This window comes from Sinocyclocheilus grahami, unplaced genomic scaffold, assembly GCF_001515645.1.
Source record: "Sinocyclocheilus grahami isolate Dianchi unplaced genomic scaffold, SAMN03320097.WGS_v1.1 scaffold646.1, whole genome shotgun sequence".
In the NCBI taxonomy this organism is placed as follows: Eukaryota; Metazoa; Chordata; class Actinopteri; order Cypriniformes; family Cyprinidae; genus Sinocyclocheilus; species Sinocyclocheilus grahami.
In genome coordinates, this window is record NW_015505825.1 from 1,431,659 (window position 1) to 1,448,786 (window position 17,128).

The 17,128-nt window shown below is 38.9% G+C and overlaps 1 protein-coding gene and 1 long non-coding RNA gene across 2 annotated transcripts; both read right to left on the reverse strand.

Annotated features, from left to right (window-relative positions):
* Positions 1-1,022: 1,022 nt before the first annotated feature.
* LOC107558495 (uncharacterized) lies at positions 1,023-11,590 on the reverse strand. Its single transcript, XR_001605487.1, has 2 exons — positions 11,477-11,590; positions 1,023-1,586 (listed from the first exon to the last, which is right to left on the reverse strand). It is a non-coding gene; the product is annotated as an uncharacterized lncRNA (long non-coding RNA).
* A 1,436-nt stretch (positions 11,591-13,026) lies between these two features.
* LOC107558496 (forkhead box protein A2-like) lies at positions 13,027-15,404 on the reverse strand. The gene is made up of 2 exons (XM_016242153.1): positions 15,038-15,404; positions 13,027-14,475 (listed from the first exon to the last, which is right to left on the reverse strand). The coding sequence occupies exons 1-2, from the start codon at positions 15,107-15,109 to the stop codon at positions 13,318-13,320; spliced, it is 1,230 nt and encodes a 409-aa protein (XP_016097639.1). The 5' UTR covers positions 15,110-15,404; the 3' UTR covers positions 13,027-13,317.
* Between the last annotated feature and the right edge of the window lie 1,724 nt (positions 15,405-17,128).

Here is a 17,128-nt window from a genome sequence, read left to right on the forward strand (position 1 = left end):
AGTTCAGCCAAGTATGTGAAAATAAATTACATCCATATTCGCATTTAAATCTCAGTCAACTCGAAACTAGCTTACAATGAGTTGGCTTTTTAGATGAAGGAACCAGACAAGTCTCTTGCAAACAATATGATTTTTCACTGGATTTGAACTTGAAAACGTTGACACTATCAGTGGTGACCTCATGCGAGGTGCAATAATTTTACAACATTTTGCTACATAGAGGTATTTTGCTTATATTATCGTCTTAATTGTAACCTTTAATAATTGTGGCTGACTAATTAAACTGAATAAAAATGCCTCCTTTTTCCTGCTTTTTTTATATTTAATTTGCAGTACTGCAGGTGGGTTAATGTCCTCTAGCGTTTACAGTACCCTTCAAACTTGATTTGTATGTTCCCTTCATCGTACCGAAGATAGCGGAATACTCTTTAGCGAAGTCTACTTTGCAGCAAACTTACGGTTGATAACAACGTTAGTCAATACATTGATGTGTAAAGACACGAAATGATCGGTCTGTGCAAGAAACTGAACAGTGTCAATGGTCCATTTGAGAGATAGGTGGCGGTAATGCACTTATAAGTCTGCGATTCGCCGTAAAGCAAGAAGAAGAAGAAGACGGGTCACGTGTCGGCTGTTGAGAACGCGCTCAGGACAGTTCGGACATTGCGGTGAATCAGAGGTAAAAAAACGACATAAATACTGTTTAGTTTCTTGCACATACCGATCGTTTCGTGTCTTTACACATCGATGTATCGTCACGAGCCGCAGGGTTTAATTTGGTTTTGTTTGAGTATGTTTTTTGACTCTCAAAGCCGTGATTCCAATTCACTTCCATTATATAGCTGACAGACTGCAACAGTTTGAGTTAAAAATCTCCGTTTGTGTTCTACTGAAGAAACAAAGTCACCAACATCTCGGATGCCCTGGGGGTAAGCAGATAAACATCTAATTTTCATTTTTGGGTGAACTATCCCTTTAAGAAAGCGTTTTTTATGTTAGCTATTTATTTAAAAGCTTTGTTCATTTTTATTTATGGTTATGCCTATTTATGATGCTCAATAAAGAATCCATAGCTCCTCAGGTCAAACTGTACTAAAAAAGCAGACTTTAATAGGCCAATGAAGAGCCTTAATTTTTCAGAGAAAAGGCAGGCAGAGAGAGTCAGACTTGAGTCAGTGACTCCAGTTGGCTGTCCTGTTGGTGTGGGCGGGCATTCGCGTCTCCAGGCATGGCAGCCTGTGTTTGCAGTTGTCCCTAACAGCGCCGACCGACACCAGCCCAAACACCTGTGTTTGCTTTTGCGCTCACTCCCCCAATCTTCTCGGTGCAGGTCACATGATCGGCAGATAGCCCCGGCACCATGGGAATACAAAAGCAGGGGCTTTTAGCGCTGTTAATCATTAATGTCAGGCTTCCTTGTGCCCCTCTCTCTTGACGTTGCAGATGTGAATGTTATCTTGCTCATGCATCCAGGTCAGACGTGACTGTGGGTAGCTGCAGGTGAACGTGGCTGATGGAAAGGGTTGAACCAGCAGTTGCTAAATGAAGTGGCACGACGATGAAGATGACTGCTGATTGGTTCAGATCTAAAAAGAAAAGCATATTCAACATGATTAGAGTGTGAAATATTTGTAAAGTATATTTATATTTATATAAAGTAATGGGAGAATGCATAAATATATGACAAGAATACACATTTTAGATGTCTAAATATCTGTATTCCAGAAAATACATTCAAATATATAATAAAAAATATAGCAGCAACCATTGGAGAAGTTAAAGTAATTTGTGCTAACATGGAACACATCAATCTTTAAGGAATTAAAGTTGGCTAAACCACAATCCTGTACTGAAAAGTTACTGAGATTGTACTTCTGTCTGAACTTGTTATTGGTTGTTCCAAAGACCCCAACTACCCCCATGCAATTCCCTAATGCATATACACTCTTAAAATTAAAGGTTCCAAGAGGGGGTTTTAGCAGAAAAGCCACAGAAAACCATTCTGGTTTCCCCAAAGAACCTTTCAGTGAAGAGTTCTTAAAAGAACTATCATGTAGTGTAAAGAGCATTAAATAATCTAAAGAACCTTTTCCACTGTAAAAAAAATATTTTTTGGAATGGAAAGGTTCCGTGGATGTTAAAGATTAATTTTTTTTTAAAGTGTAGACATATAGTTTGGTTTAACACACTAAGTCCATGTTTCATAGGCAAGAGTTGCAGTGTGTTCATTCCTAACAAAGGAATATGCTGATCAAAAAATTTAGGTTGAAAATCTAAGTAGTCAGCACAGCTCTGAGGTTCAAATTTGTATGTGATCTACCTGTGCATTGCAATTGTGTATTCTTGCTCTAGTAGAATTATTTACTTTAAAACAAATATTCCTTATTCATTATTTTTTATTGAAACACGTGCGATTTAAGGAAATGGCAAACCTTAAACTAAAATTATGTCTGACCCCACAATGTTCAGACATCCCGCCAGATTTACACCACGCACTGTTTGTTTGTTCACCCTGGACGCGAATGATAAGAGCTTGGAACATGAGTTCACCGCAAAAATCACGAGTTAACCAGGCCATGTGCCCCCTCTCCTCTGAAGAAACTCCCACCCACACACAGACATGCATTACCACACTCCTGTCAGATAAATAAAAAGCGGATTATAAGAGGCATATTTCCTGAGTCCGGGCCAATGGGGAAATAAATAGTCCATTTGTTGAGTCAGAGCAGGCCCTAACCGTAGTGCGCTTTAAACAAAGGTGTCTGTTTACCAGCAGCAGGTAGAAGATGGATAGCTAGTTAAACATTTCTGGCATACCTGGCCGGTGCCATGGGCCGGTCAATGAGACCTACTGAAGGGACATTGTGTGGCTGAGTCTTATCTCTGGTGTACTCTTTGAGACCAGACCTGTGAGTGAGAGAAAAAGGAACGTTTGAAGAGATACAGATTATAACGTTTGGCCTTTTTTTTTTTTTTTTTAGATCATGTGTATAGCCAAGCTGTTATCATTTAGCAGTTTGGAAGGAAATTGTTGGAAATATATGGAATTAAGAAGTGTGTTTAGTTGAGAAAGATGCAAAACAGTTTAAATGTTCTTTAAGAGCATGACTAATGGTCATCTTTTACCTTTTAAATAATAATAATAATAAAACAATTCTTCAGAATTGGTCATTTCACTTTTGATGTGAACAGCAATTTAAGATGGCATTTATTTATAATGTATTCATAATATTGATTTACTTTAAATGTAAAAACTTAGGAAATGCAATTTTATACAGAAATCCATCATTGGGATCAAATAATTCAGTTCTGGAAAATTGACAGAATACGAGAATAACAGACACACCGCCTGGCCCTTGATTTTATTTCATAGTTTCCCGCATTTCTCACAGCCTAATAGCTAAATAAACGTATTACTCAAGCCTTTCACAGCTCCTGGTCTCTCATTTAATGCATGACCAAAATACTGATCACTTTTACAGTACGTTTATTTTAGCAAGACTCACTTGGGTATACGCAAAAGCCCTTCAGCAGGGTGTGTTTTTATTCGTGTGTGTTCCCATAGCCGTATCCTTGGCATGTTCCGGTACTTGCTAATCACCCGGATTTTGTGTGTTTCATCTTATATGAGTCAGTCGTTCTCAGCCGTTTCTGTGCAGTAGAGATCTGTGTCGTGTTTCAACACAGCGATTCTCAGCACCCATAAATTACACAGTAGTGGCAACTTAAAGAAGTGCTGAAAAGCCATGAACAGAGCTTTACTTTACTATCAGTGAAGCGTAAGGCTGCACCATCCCACACACGACCTGTTCACACACACTCACGCAAATGTGCATGCATACATACTTGCACTCACATGCTTACATATAAAAAACAAAACACAAATGAATCTTTTTACCTCGTTTTTTTAAAGCCATAGAGTTATTATTATTATTATTCATTTTGGGTTTCATTAAAATCCAACATCCTTGTGACCGAACTGTGAAATCTGTCATCTTTTTATGAGATCCTATTGCTTAAACCATATTAAGCACTAATGCATTAATATTAGTATATGAGTCATGACAGGAATGAAATGACTCTTCTCATCAACTTATTCAGTTATCTAGCTGCCTAATACATTTATAATTCCATATTATCTTTCTGATGTGTCCGCACTGCTAAAGTAGAGATTACAAAACACTGTGGTAAGAACACACACACACACAAACACACACAAATCAGAGGTCGACCTATTTTACTTTAAACTGACTAAAGGCTGTTGTGTTTGATGTACAGAGAAAAACTCAAACCCATACAGTCAAACAAAAGTGTACCATAAGAGTGAACACAAAAGAACAGAATAGATTCTGCAATATAAAACACATCACATTTAAAAATAGCGTCAAAAGTCAAAAATATTATTCATTATGACTAAAAAAAAAAAAGTTGCTTTTTAAGGGTTTGATTAAATGAAAATAGAGAATAAGGGTAACAGTTGCATTGATAACAATTTACAATGACATTAATTTAGTACAACGATCATGAATCTTTGTTCTGTTCTTGTTCATCTCAAAACAATTTTAAGAGTAAAAGTTGCATCTGCAAACATTAATGAAATCTGAGCTTTAGTGAACAAGCAAGGAAAAGTTGTATTTTAACATGAACAAAGGTTAATAAATGCTATAAACATTTACTGCTCATTGCTAGTTTATGTAAGTTAATGCATTAACAAATAAGACCTCATCATAACGTTTTTCCATTATGTGTTTACTACCTTTTACGGTGTGCAGTTACAACACAGAAGCACATGAGCTCTGGAACAGGCTTTCTCTTTTTGAGCAGCCATCGCATTGTCATCCCTCTTTCTTTTTTACTGATCAAAGGAGTCGTGTGAATTGTTTTCTTTTGCTACCACTCATTTGGGAAACACATCAGAGAGCTACTGTATCATTAGCACAAACCACATATCAGAACCCTTATACTTGACAAGATAAGGCATTGCCCTCGAAGCACCCCCTTTTTGCTCAGCTGTCCCCCTTAAATGAGAGCACATGCAGAGGTGAAGCCCGGCCACGGAGATACGCGCGCAATATGTGGCATGAGCGTGTTTGTTTGCGAAATTGTGAAAAGCCATGCAAAAGTATCTAAATGACCATACAGTACAACATACAATGAGAACTAAACACATGGGGCAGCTGGACTCTTATCTGAACGAAACCCAGCAACAAAGGAGCCCTAAGACTAAGAGGCTTGATGCATGGGAAAGCTATGGGCCAGCTATTGTGACTGCCCTTCTGCTGAGCAAATAGTCCAAACTGTTCATTCCCCGTCTTCCATTCTCTCGCCGGCACATTGTTTGTGTCCTTGCATTTCATTCGGCAAGGAAGATTGCTCTCAGGCCCAGTGAGCAAACAGTCCAGAAAAGAGCCGGCTATCTTCTGCTGTTCCCAGGAGAACTAGCATTTTGATTTGGGCTCCAAGCTGTCAGAGGATTGGAGAGTTGATGTCAGGGTGCCTGAATTAATTGCTTTAAGCCGAGGAGGGGGCTGACTGCGTTTATCGCCAACTGTTCAGTAAGATGTTTCCTAGCAATTATGCCCTCGACTTCGGCCGTGAGCTCCTCAATTGTCTGCGATTATATTTTAGAGGCACGCCGCAAGACACGATTAAGCATCCGGGCTAAATAAACTTAAAAGTATCTGTGTGGATGGTTAATGGTCTAGGCCTACGTGGGGAAAAGTCATTAAGACCGTATTGAAATTCGATCCTGTTGGATAGCCTGTTACACTGGGAGAAACATCACAGCTTGTTCAATTGGCATTTTCTTTTTCAGGTCAAACGCAATTCAAACGGTGCCTTTCCTTGTTGAAAGTGTCTATTATTCCAAGCCAAACAACAATTGCTAAATGTCACAAAGGACGTATAGCTGTTACTTCAAGTACCATTTAAAAGCTGAAATTAATAGTAAAGCCTATTGTGTTCTTGTCCGTTACCATCAAAGGGCACCTCGAATGCTAAATAATTCATCTTCCCTATTCCCCTCTTTCCTTTTTTCTGTAGCTTTCACGGAGACAGCATTTGCATCGTAAAGGCAATCTGAGTCTTAACCTGTCGCATAAAAGGAACATGGATTTGTTTAGATTATGAACCGCCTCTCATATATGTCTCACTGCTCATATCCATCACCTGATTTGCTTCAAAGGTGGCATCATGGCAAGGCATCCTCCAACAATGCTTTGTTTGCATGTAAAAATGGCTTTGTGGATGATTTGCATCAGTATAGGTTTGCATTGGTTGAAGAACGGTCTATGGGAAGAGCGACCTCAACGATGAGTTGAGCCTTTTAAACTTCCTAATACACAGTTATGGTAACGGTTGTTGCTAGTAATGTAGCCTATACCAAACATACATACCCTATAGCTCTTTTCTTTGTTTGTTTGTTTTTTCGCACTAACAGAGTGCAACAGCCAGATTCTGGAAGTAAAAAATCCACTTGTTTTTATTTTTTTCCATAGAGAAATTGATTTTTAGTGATAACTAAACCTTCAAAGACAAACCTGTTGTGAGCTCTGAGGTTGTTCATCAATTGGAAAAACTTGTGTTAAAGCCATTTTTCAACTTATTTCATACTTAGTGGAATTCGTGTTGAGAAACTTCATTACTTTGTATAGAATATTTCACAAATCGGAGAGCAGCAACGAGACAATCGTGCCGAAAGAGCTGCAAATGATGTAATCAGGTTGTTCTCCCTATGCTCTCCATATGTATGCATATTTAGCAATAATCTTAAAACATTCTGTTTCTCTAGATATAATCAACAACCTAAAACTAATATTTTTATATTTCTCCATTTTTAATTCAAGTAAGTCGCAGTGCTTCATGGGATTGTTTTTTAAGTACCTTGTACCTTTATCTTTTTGTCAGATTTGTAAATCCTTCTTTGCATTAAATCAATCTTTGCAATGTTGTGCTTCATCTAATAGCTGGTTGGTTTGGTGGCTTACAACATTTTAGCATAGACTTTTCCCTTTAGGAAAAACAAGTGGAAAAAAAATTATTCCGGGACCAACACATTTCATGTGTTTAAATACTTCTTTTCAAGGTTCTTTAATGAATTCTTCAGAACTATTGATATGCTATTCATGGGAATCAGCAATTCATAATTACTTTTGTATTACAGTTAAGCATACACTTCAGATTGTTATTATAGCTTTTAATGTGGCTAAGGGGCCTCGTTAACATTCTCACTAATTGATGCTATTGTCATCGCGTCTGTAAATTGGAAAAAACAAAGACATGCTTGCAGATAATAAATCAGCCACAACAATGAGGAAAGCTCTTGATCTGACAGGAAATTGAATTAAACTGCCTGCTATGCGGCTGTCAGCGTGAGGAGAGGGGTTAAACATTGTGTGTCAGGGGACCACTACTGTGTAGCATCTGAGAGTATAATCTGTTCTAAGGTTCCAGAGGCTCCTCCGGGCTTTTTAACAGGCAACACCCAGACATTAATCTCGTTGTGATAAATGCATTTATACTGGATTAAACTGAAGATTGCCTTTAGTTTGAGAAAGGGTTGGTGAATTATTTCTGTCTGAGTTGGGGGATTTACTTTAAGAGCTCTTGCTGTGGACTCTCTGGGGACAGTGTTGGTAGAGATCCTGGATATGTATTTACTCGTAGGTTAAATTTGCCCGTGGCAAGAGATCTGACTTGATCAAATGAAAGAACATCAACTGGTATTTGCTCTCACATCACGTTTGCTCATGTCTGCTTTTGTTAAGTTGTTTACCAAACAAATAATGTGGATGCAAAATGAATACGGTTCATATATAAAGGAGCTTCTTCATCAAGTTTCAAATTGCAACAGTTGTAATAAACATAAAGATGCATCAGTACAAAACACGTAAATCCTGCAGCCAGATTATTTGTATGTGTGTGTTTATTCTCCATGAATGCTTGAGGAAAAAGATTCTCATGAATGTTGCATGAGTATGCCCATCACCGTCTAAACTACAAGCTCCTCAATGTTGAAAAAAAAAATGCAGAAATCACCTTTGTGACATACTCCTCTCACGTACAATAAATTGGACAAGCTCTATCTTGGAATAACCTATCGCCTTTACCATTTCGGCACTGGGAACACATGCAGGACACAATCTGATTCGCTTTTGTTATGCAGGGAATCACGCTGGGGCATCTGGGCTTGTTTGCCTTTGGTGAGAAATGGAGATTGGTTTGGAGGTCTGAATGAATTGCTGGCGTCTGTGTTTATTGCTTTCATTAAGATTTAATGAGTCAAGTGTCCTTCCCAGTGACTTAGATTTTACCCACAGCATTTGACCACAGGAAATGTTGGGCAAGTCTGTGAACTATTGGTATCCGTACCATGTAGACATGTGTGTTAATGTAAGTGCACAGGAAAAGGCATAGCTGACATCAACATTGTCATTTCTTATTTAATACCCTACTTATTTCAGCCGTGAAATGGAATCTGGCATTTGCCCAAGCAATTTTATTCCTAAAAGATGCTGCAGTGAATCGGGCGAATGGGTTAGTTGAATGGACATGTGGTTTTCCTGTACGTCTCAGCAAGAATTTCACACCAAGCTGGTGGATGAGTGTGAACACAGGCCTGAACCATCACACTCTTGCACTATTTCCGCTGTATTCGCCATGATTCCCAGACCACAACACACTGACAGCATGTAGGCCATTTAACAACAGCTCCTAGACAATCATACAGCCTTTTTTAAAGCTAAAGAATAATAGATAATGCTCTTATTCAGAGTGTCTGAAAGGTTGGGCATTTGACATTTAAAAAAAGCAATGTGAGACCAAAAAAAATCTAGTGATGATTCATTTTAAAACAATGCCACCTACTCATCCTATTAAGTACTATAGTAAATTACTTAAGAAATGCTCATGAGTGTTTTATTTAGAAAACTAGTCAGCTCGTATGGCTCCAACAACGTATTTACTTCATATTAAGAGTTTGTATAGCATGCATTGTATCACATGAAACGCAAACATTTCTTTAGAGATCAGAAAACATGCATTTCTCCAGCCAAAGAAGTATAGAATTATATGGTGAATTACATTAGAGCTACATTCATTTGGTCTTTTGCAGTGTGGAATGTCTGTTAACAAAGGTACATTTGATCAGGTTATTGGCTCAAAGAAACATAAGTGTATCTGTTATCGTATTACTCAGATAATATTATTTAATATTTTACTTTACCAAGGTAAATAAGAAGTAGTGCAGTTTATTGTAAAGGTAAAATATGCATACGATCTGTTCTCGTATTACTCAGATATTTAATATTTTAATATATAATTGTATTTACCAAGGTAAATAAGAAGAAGTAGTGCAGCTTATTGTAAAGGTAAAATATGCATACTCCACATTTTTTGATATAAAGAAAAGAAAATATATATTTTTTAAAAGCAACAACAATTTTTTTTACGTGATTGTGTTTGGGGGGAAACTATCGTTTTTCCAAAGTGCACAACCTCTTCAAGGTCATCTTTTGGAAATAAAGCGTGTGCTCCAGTGTTATGGAATTACTAGGGAAAACATTTTAAAAGAATTAAGGTTTTATTGCAATTTAAATAGGAAAAAGCTTCAAAAATCATTTCACCGAGCATATAGGCTATTTGAAATATTCATGAAAATATGACATGGAACTATTATTATTACTAACGTTGTTGTCTTCGTAGTTGTTGATGTTGTTTAGATGTTTTTATTAATAGTTTATCATAATCGGTTTGGAGGGGGGGGGTGTGGGTTGCGCTAGTTTTGCATGTAATCGTATTGCGCAGCGTTTAAAAACTCTCAAAGACTATTACAAAGACTAACCTAATCCTATTCGGCATATTGCAGTGAAACTGCCTTTCTAACTTTAGGGCGTAGATTAGGCGTCTGTGCTGAGCATTAATATAGTGTGGGACAGCAGCAGGATTAAGAAGAGTATTTGGTGTTAAATCGGGGTAGTGCGAACGGTCCCTCCCCAGCAATGGGTTAAAGCGGCATTACAGCTTGTAAGATGGGTGTCCCGCAGATCTCCCTGGAGACCAGCTCCACTTGGGTGTTCCAGGACTGAGCAGAGAGCAAAATACGTGCTAAAGCCATTTAGCTGCATGTAGTTTAGATGCCACCATGCACAGTCCTGCAATTCGGATCAGACTGTGTTTCTGATTAGCTAATTTTGTGGTTTAGATAACCATATGAGTCGTTTATGTGCATTCAATTCGATCAAAATTAAATGAAATTAAATCAAAGTTTCATTCCCATTCATGTAAGTGTGTGCATTCACCAGTTTGGCCTGTGTTAAGTTTGTATGTGACGTAGCTACTTGTGAAAGTTTAGGCGGTGCCCGTAGCGCTCTCCTTGAGAAACTTGATGCTCCTAATGAGAATTTTGAGGATCGGTTGTTTACATTCCGGCTTTCATTTGCAGTATGATATGCAAATTAGGCTACTCTGACGAAAAGCAATTAAACAGGGTTACCTAAGTGAGAAGGGAAAACACGCCAGAGAAACGCTGATCTCGTTGCTATAACAACAATAATAGTTCGATTTTTAGGTTTTGTTTTAATTCGTTTACAGCCTTTTAAAAAAAACCGATATTAGAAATATCGCTTAGATCATACTTTTATATTGCATCCTTTAAAGTAGTCTAAAAGCATCTTGAATGTTCTCATTCCAGGCCTCCTGTCTTAGATACTCACATAGTCACAAGTAAATATGGGTAATATAGTAATAATAATAATTGTTGTTGTTGTTATTATTAGTATTATTATTATTATCGTGGTCGTCCTTGATATTGATTTTTTTTTTCATTGTAGCCTCAGAACAGAAACAATATGACTAGCTACCGCTCCTTTTATTCTTTACGTTGTGAGGGCAAACCTGATCTTTCTGTAAATGGTCATGGTAAGACTTATTTTGTCTGATGTAAAACATTAGGTCTACCTAGGGTGCTGATGGCTGTTGTTATCTGTGTCTCTGGAACGATGTTAACACACCAGACCTTTTTTGGGGGGTTGTCTAAAATAATTTAATTTGTAGAACGTTTCGCTTTCGTTAAATGAGAGACTTGTACGAGCGTAAAATCCTTTGTCTGCATTGATAATTTGGTTGCAAAGTCATTTAAATATCTCGATAACAAACAAACAAAAGACCACTACTATATAGGCTACCTGAGAAGAACTCCATTTGATGGGCTGCGGTTATTGGCGCGGCGAAAGCAGTGCACGTCTTCTCCAGTATCATTGGCATCAATCAGCTGGAATAGCCACCTGACAGTCGGCTGAAAGAGCCCCTTAACATCAGCACTTGAGTTGTGTCTGTTCATGCGGCGAGCCATATTGCCGTGAAATCGCATTGTTGCACGCAGAAACCTCCTATGTGAAATCCTTACTAAGCCAAACACACGCAGCATGCATCGAAAGCCTCAGCAGCGAGCTGGATTTAATGATGAAAATGTTCGTACCTGGAGCCTGCAGAACGGTACCGGAGCCTCTCCCGTTGCCTTCTGCACAGAGCTGGAAGCCTCGCGGCATTTATTTGAGCTCAAACTCTGTCACTGTTGACTCTAGCAACAAAGCAAAGATTTCACTGCCCCGGCTAGTTTAAAAAAATGATTATTTTACCAAGATATCGATCAGTGCGCAATAAAAATTCAGCCTAGCATTATGTCTAAAACGAGGGGCAGCGAAATTTAATTTCTGTGTAAATTTACCCTAGAAGTGACGTGCTCTTATTCAAAGTTTACACTCGTGTGATTTGATTGCTCAGGTACACATCCTATATGTATTAATACCGCCTTTTTCATTGTTTACCCGTTTTTGTTTATTCGCAGGTTCATGGGGGTTTGAAATACAATGGAATGGACTGAGAACTAAAAACACAGAGGTAACAAAACCAGGCCTTCTTTGCCATTATTCAAGTTGAAGGAGACTTCTCTTAGTGTACACATGCATGTGATACCCCAGGGGGAGGATTTGTTGGACTTCTTGATCTGCAAGTTTACTAGTAAAAGGTGAAAGCCTGTAACACAGTGTGTCGGAAAAGCAATGCGATGCCGTCAAATATGCCCCATAAACATTTCTATTTCTGCTTTTAGTTAGGACTTATTTTTCCTGTTGTTAGCTTTTTACATAAGAGGGGTCTGTTGGAAAGAAACGAGAGACTTCGTAAAAATGACAGAAGATGTTGCGGTTCAGAAATGGGAGCTTTTTTAATTTATTTACGGCCTATCTATTTATTTTTATAAATTATAAGTTATGTTTCTTTTTTTTTTAAATGCTAATCTAAACTGTTTCTTGCAAAACTGTTGAACTGTTTTAATTAACGGAGACTGTAGGCTATTTCATGACATTTGTATTTATTCATTTTACATCAAAAGTCTAATTCGTAACAAGAGACTTTCTGAAGATGACAAAAGAGAAATGGACTCGGTTCTTTGTTTATTTTTGTTATGACTTTTTTAAAAATCTTATGTCATCATATATATTCTGTTTATGTATAAATAAACATATATATATATAATTATATAAATTATATGCAAATAATTTGTGTCGTCTTTCTTAACACAACGCTACGTTTTACTGTCGTGATAATAGATTATCACTTTTTTTAAGTAAAATGCAGTAGGCCTACATCTTTCAAGGCATTCGAATATAAGCTTAATACTGATTATTTGGGAAATTTATGAATGTGTTGAAAAGTATGTCATTAAAAGCAATTTAGCTTATTTCATATATTAGAGGGGAAAACAATTCTTGGACTATTTTTCTGTTTTTATTGTTGTTTATATTAATTCAGGTCATGGTTGAAAATAGGAAAGAAATCATTCAGGCAAAATAATTCAACTGTGGCAGATTAAATATAAATCTGTAGCCCTCACGACTAACAAGTGGTTCGTGTGTGCAAATACCTTGATAATTCGTTGAGCAAAATTATATTTATTATTATTATTATTGCTGTTGTTGACAACACAATAACACAAATGAGTGGAAATCAGAATTGCGAAAAAATTCCAAATAACACTTTAATATAGATTCTGTTCTTGTCATCAACTACAAGAATACACATTTACAAGCCATAAATAAGTTTACACAAGTGATTGAAGGACTTCAACCCGTCCGCAGTCCTTCGGTGTGGTTTTGGTCCATTTTCAAAAGCCGTCTCGAAGAGTTCGTCACATTGTCAACAGATCGTTTACAAAATAATTACTAACGAACATCTAAATTAACGGGGAACGTCAAAAATCAGAATACATGTACACAACCATTTTACAAATGTACAAATTGTCACAAGGTCCGTGGAAGTTTAGGAAGAGTTCAGGATGGGCCTGGAGTACACACCTTGGTAGTACGATGTGTCCGGCGAATCCAGGCCGGCTTTGCTCGCCATGGAGCCCATGGATAGCGCGCCGGCCATCGGAGAGCCGTAGCCGTAATGCATCACCTGCTCGTATGTCTTTAGGTCCATTTTGTGATGCTGTTGCTCCGAGGACATGAGGTTGTTGATGGAGAAGGGGTGATTGAAGGAATAGTGATGCTCTGGCTTCAGGTGTCCTTCGTGCGCCAAAACCGAGTGATGTTGGGCTAGGAGATGCTGCGCTTGAGAGGTCGGGGAGGCTGCGTGGTCCGGGCTCAGACCCTGAGCCGACTTCATGTCAGACAGGGATCTTTTGTGCTCGTTGCTGGACGAGTTGGAATGAGGAGATTCGTTCCCGTTGCAGCTCTCAGAGCTGCTGTTCGAGCCGCCCTCCGAGGTTTTCCGACCCGGCTCCTTGCTCAGTTTAGTGTCGCACTTGAAGCGCTTTTGCCTCCTCAGATAGCAGCCGTTTTCGAACATGTTTCCGGAATCGGGGTGAAGGGTCCAAAACGAGCCTTTGCCCGGCTTATCCGGGGAGCGCGGCACTTTCATGAAGCAGTCGTTGAAGGACAGCGAGTGGCGGATAGAGTTCTGCCAGCGCTGCTGGTTCTGTCGGTAAAAAGGGAAAAGGTCCATTATCCACTGATAGATCTCACTGAGGGTCAGCATCTTACTGGGCGACTGCTGGATGGCCATGGTTATTAGAGAAATGTACGAGTAGGGCGGCTTGGCGTGCGTGTAGCTCCTCCGGTAGGTCTTCGGGTCTCTTGATCTGTTTATGTTCGACTGGCCATACATGGGGCTCATAGCGTTCATGTTGCTGTACGAGGTTAAAGCGTTCATGGAGGGCGCTTGCGCTGCCATGGGGCTCATGGTCGGGCTCAGGGCTGCGCCCATGCCCGTCATACCCGCGCCCATGCCGGCCATCGCTCCCGTGCCGGGAGACATGCCTGTCATTGAGGGACTCATACCCGTGTTGACATAGGACATGTTCATGGTGTTAGCTGCTGTCATGTTTGCGGTCGAACTCATTCCGGACATGGTCATGTAAGTGTTCATAGAGTTCATTCCCAGTCCGGTGTTCATGTTGTTCATGGAGGTGTAACACTGCGAAAGAAATCAGACAATGCTTTTCAGTGCAATGCAACTCCGAGCAGTACATATTCAGAATCGTTGGCCTCGCTAAACTGATTTTTTTTTTAATTGTAGCATATAAATAGTTTAATATAGAAATGTTTTATTAAATAGTTCGTTTTGTTGGGGTTAAGAAAAAAAAAGATCGAATTAATCTGGAGATGTGTGATAAAGTGAAAGGCATTTTTTGTCAGTTTCAGGTTTCCAACATATTACAGCAAACCCCAGCCACTCAGAAATTTATTTTTAAAAGTCAAATGCCCGGTTATTTTCGCTTTCGAATGCCCGATGTTGTTGAAGAAGAAAACCCATGTATTCGTCGGCATCCGTAATTGGAAATGAAAAGTTTGCATTGCGTGTCAAGCACAACTTTGTTAGGATAGTGCATGGCGTCGAGATGATGGGGGAGGATTTGGAGGCGCCTCAAGTCAATATTTGATCTCAAAGTTAATATTATCTCAGGGCTAATATTGAGTTGATATAAAACCGGAGGAGAAAAAAAATACATATATATTTATTTAGGTGAGTTACCCACCTCGGGCTCTCCGTAGTAAGCGCTCCAGTCAGCTGCGTGTTCGTGTCCCTCCATTTTCACAGCACCGAGCATCCTTGGAAAAAAGTTTCTTCTACTTTTCAAAACGCTTTCCCCACACGAGAAATGCCGGTATTGTGTGTCCTTTGGCAGCCAAAGGTGGTTGTTGGGGACCACGGGATACACTCGTGTCGTCGTTGTGCTCTCCTCCTGTCGAGGGCTGGCGCATGTGTGTACGTGTGTGTGTGTGTGTGTGTGTGTGTGTGCATCAGAGATGACTGCAGTTGAAATGACGCCTGCTGCTGGCTCTTAACGCTGTGATATAGCTCTGTGCGCCCGGGCGAGCCTCCAATCCCTACTGCTTCACTCGGCCCCTATTTGAATAATCGCTTTCCCCACGCGAGAAATGCCGGTATTGTGTGTCCTTTGGCAGCCAAAGGTGGTTGTTGGGGACCACGGGATACACTCGTGTCGTCGTTGTGCTCTCCTCCTGTCGAGGGCTGGCGCATGTGTGTACGTGTGTGTGTGTGTGTGTGTGTGTGCATCAGAGATGACTGCAGTTGAAATGACGCCTGCTGCTGGCTCTTAACGCTGTGATATAGCTCTGTGCGCCCGGGCGAGCCTCCAATCCCTACTGCTTCACTCGGCCCCTATTTGAATAATCTGCTCACACCTAGGCGTGAGACTTCTCCATTTGCCCCCCTATTGTACACCTGCGCAGCTTGAAAAGAGCAGCCCCATTTGAAAAGATTCATTATATCCTAATCGTATTGTATTCCAGCGGGAGAAAGAAACGGGGGAATAGAAGTTTGGACTGCTGGGAGAGGAGTGGTTTGAAATCACATCCAGATAAAACTGGGGAGAACGGATTTAAGAATACCAGCACCTCTGGCTTCAAGTATAGTTTTTATTCAGATTGATCAACTGTCCGAGTGTTTTTTTTTATCTTTTATTTTATTATTTCATAGTTCTTAGCAGTATGTATTATTCACAATCAATGGGAATATTTTTTTTTTCAAATGCATATAAGCAAATCCATCTCACTTTATTTATTTTTTTCTTAAAAACGATTTAATACATCCAATAAATAAAATATTTAACTAATCATTAGATTTTTTAAAAAGAAGTACCTATTTGCAAAAGGACCGCATTTAAAAAATAAAATTATATATATATATATATAACAAAATATAAGAGAAAGCAGGACGACTGTGATTTAGGCCAGATCGAAACGGGCTCATAATGCATTGTTTGTTCTAAAATGTTTTCGCCTATTTTGAATTAATTTGTTTACCTGCGCTCTAGTTTATGTAACTAATAGCGGTACGCAGTTTGCTAATGTAAGAGCAGGTCATCGGTGTTGATTCTGCAGAGCTCAGTGGCAAGATTTGATTGCCTTCATTAAACAAAGTAGCCTAACATTTATACACTTTGTTTGACTATCCACGATATTTAGCTGGTGGTGGTTTGGTGCACTGAGGACAACGAGAAAAAAAACACTATGTGAAGCCTACAACAACAGAATTTCTTATATTTTCATAGTCTTCTTTTGGCCTTTGATTGCTTTGCATCTCTTGATTTGGTGCAAACAATTTAGTGCGCCCTCTCTTGGTCTACAAATTTATTTTCCAACAGAAATGGGTTAGTATGCTCAATTGTTAACACTTTAAAATAACGTAGCCTGCGTGAAAAGTAAAAAAAAACAAAAAAAAAAAACATTATTGAATTATTTCATGTTTAACAGATCACTAGCTTGTGACATTCAAATAGTCGAAACGAATTTCATGCATTTTTATACTCAAGCCTATACTGTTCTTTTAAGCATTATATAGCCTAATGAACAATTTAATATTTAAATGACACAACAAAAAAAATCATATCGGTTAAAGTTCGGTATCAGTTCATTTTAGAATCACATTTTAACTAAATGTGCAGGCTGAACAGTTCATTCCTTATCATTTTCATAAAATAATATGTCTTCAAATAGTTCAGCGAGGCATCAACTTTTTTTCGATTTGACACGTGCCTCACCAGCGTTGTAATGTTGTAGAATCAGATTTAGTGTGTATTTGTGTATAGCAAGGGTACAATTTG

What these genes read in the sequence shown, in the direction of transcription:
- LOC107558496 (XM_016242153.1), bottom strand. Translation starts at nt 15,109, where the DNA reads ATGCTCGGTGCTGTGAAAATGGAGGGACACGAACACGCAGCTGACTGG. An exon ending in CTTACTACGGAGAGCCCGAG is followed by an intron (nt 14,476 to 15,037) that starts GTGGGTAACTCA and finishes TTTCTTTCGCAG; the next exon opens with TGTTACACCTCCATGAACAA.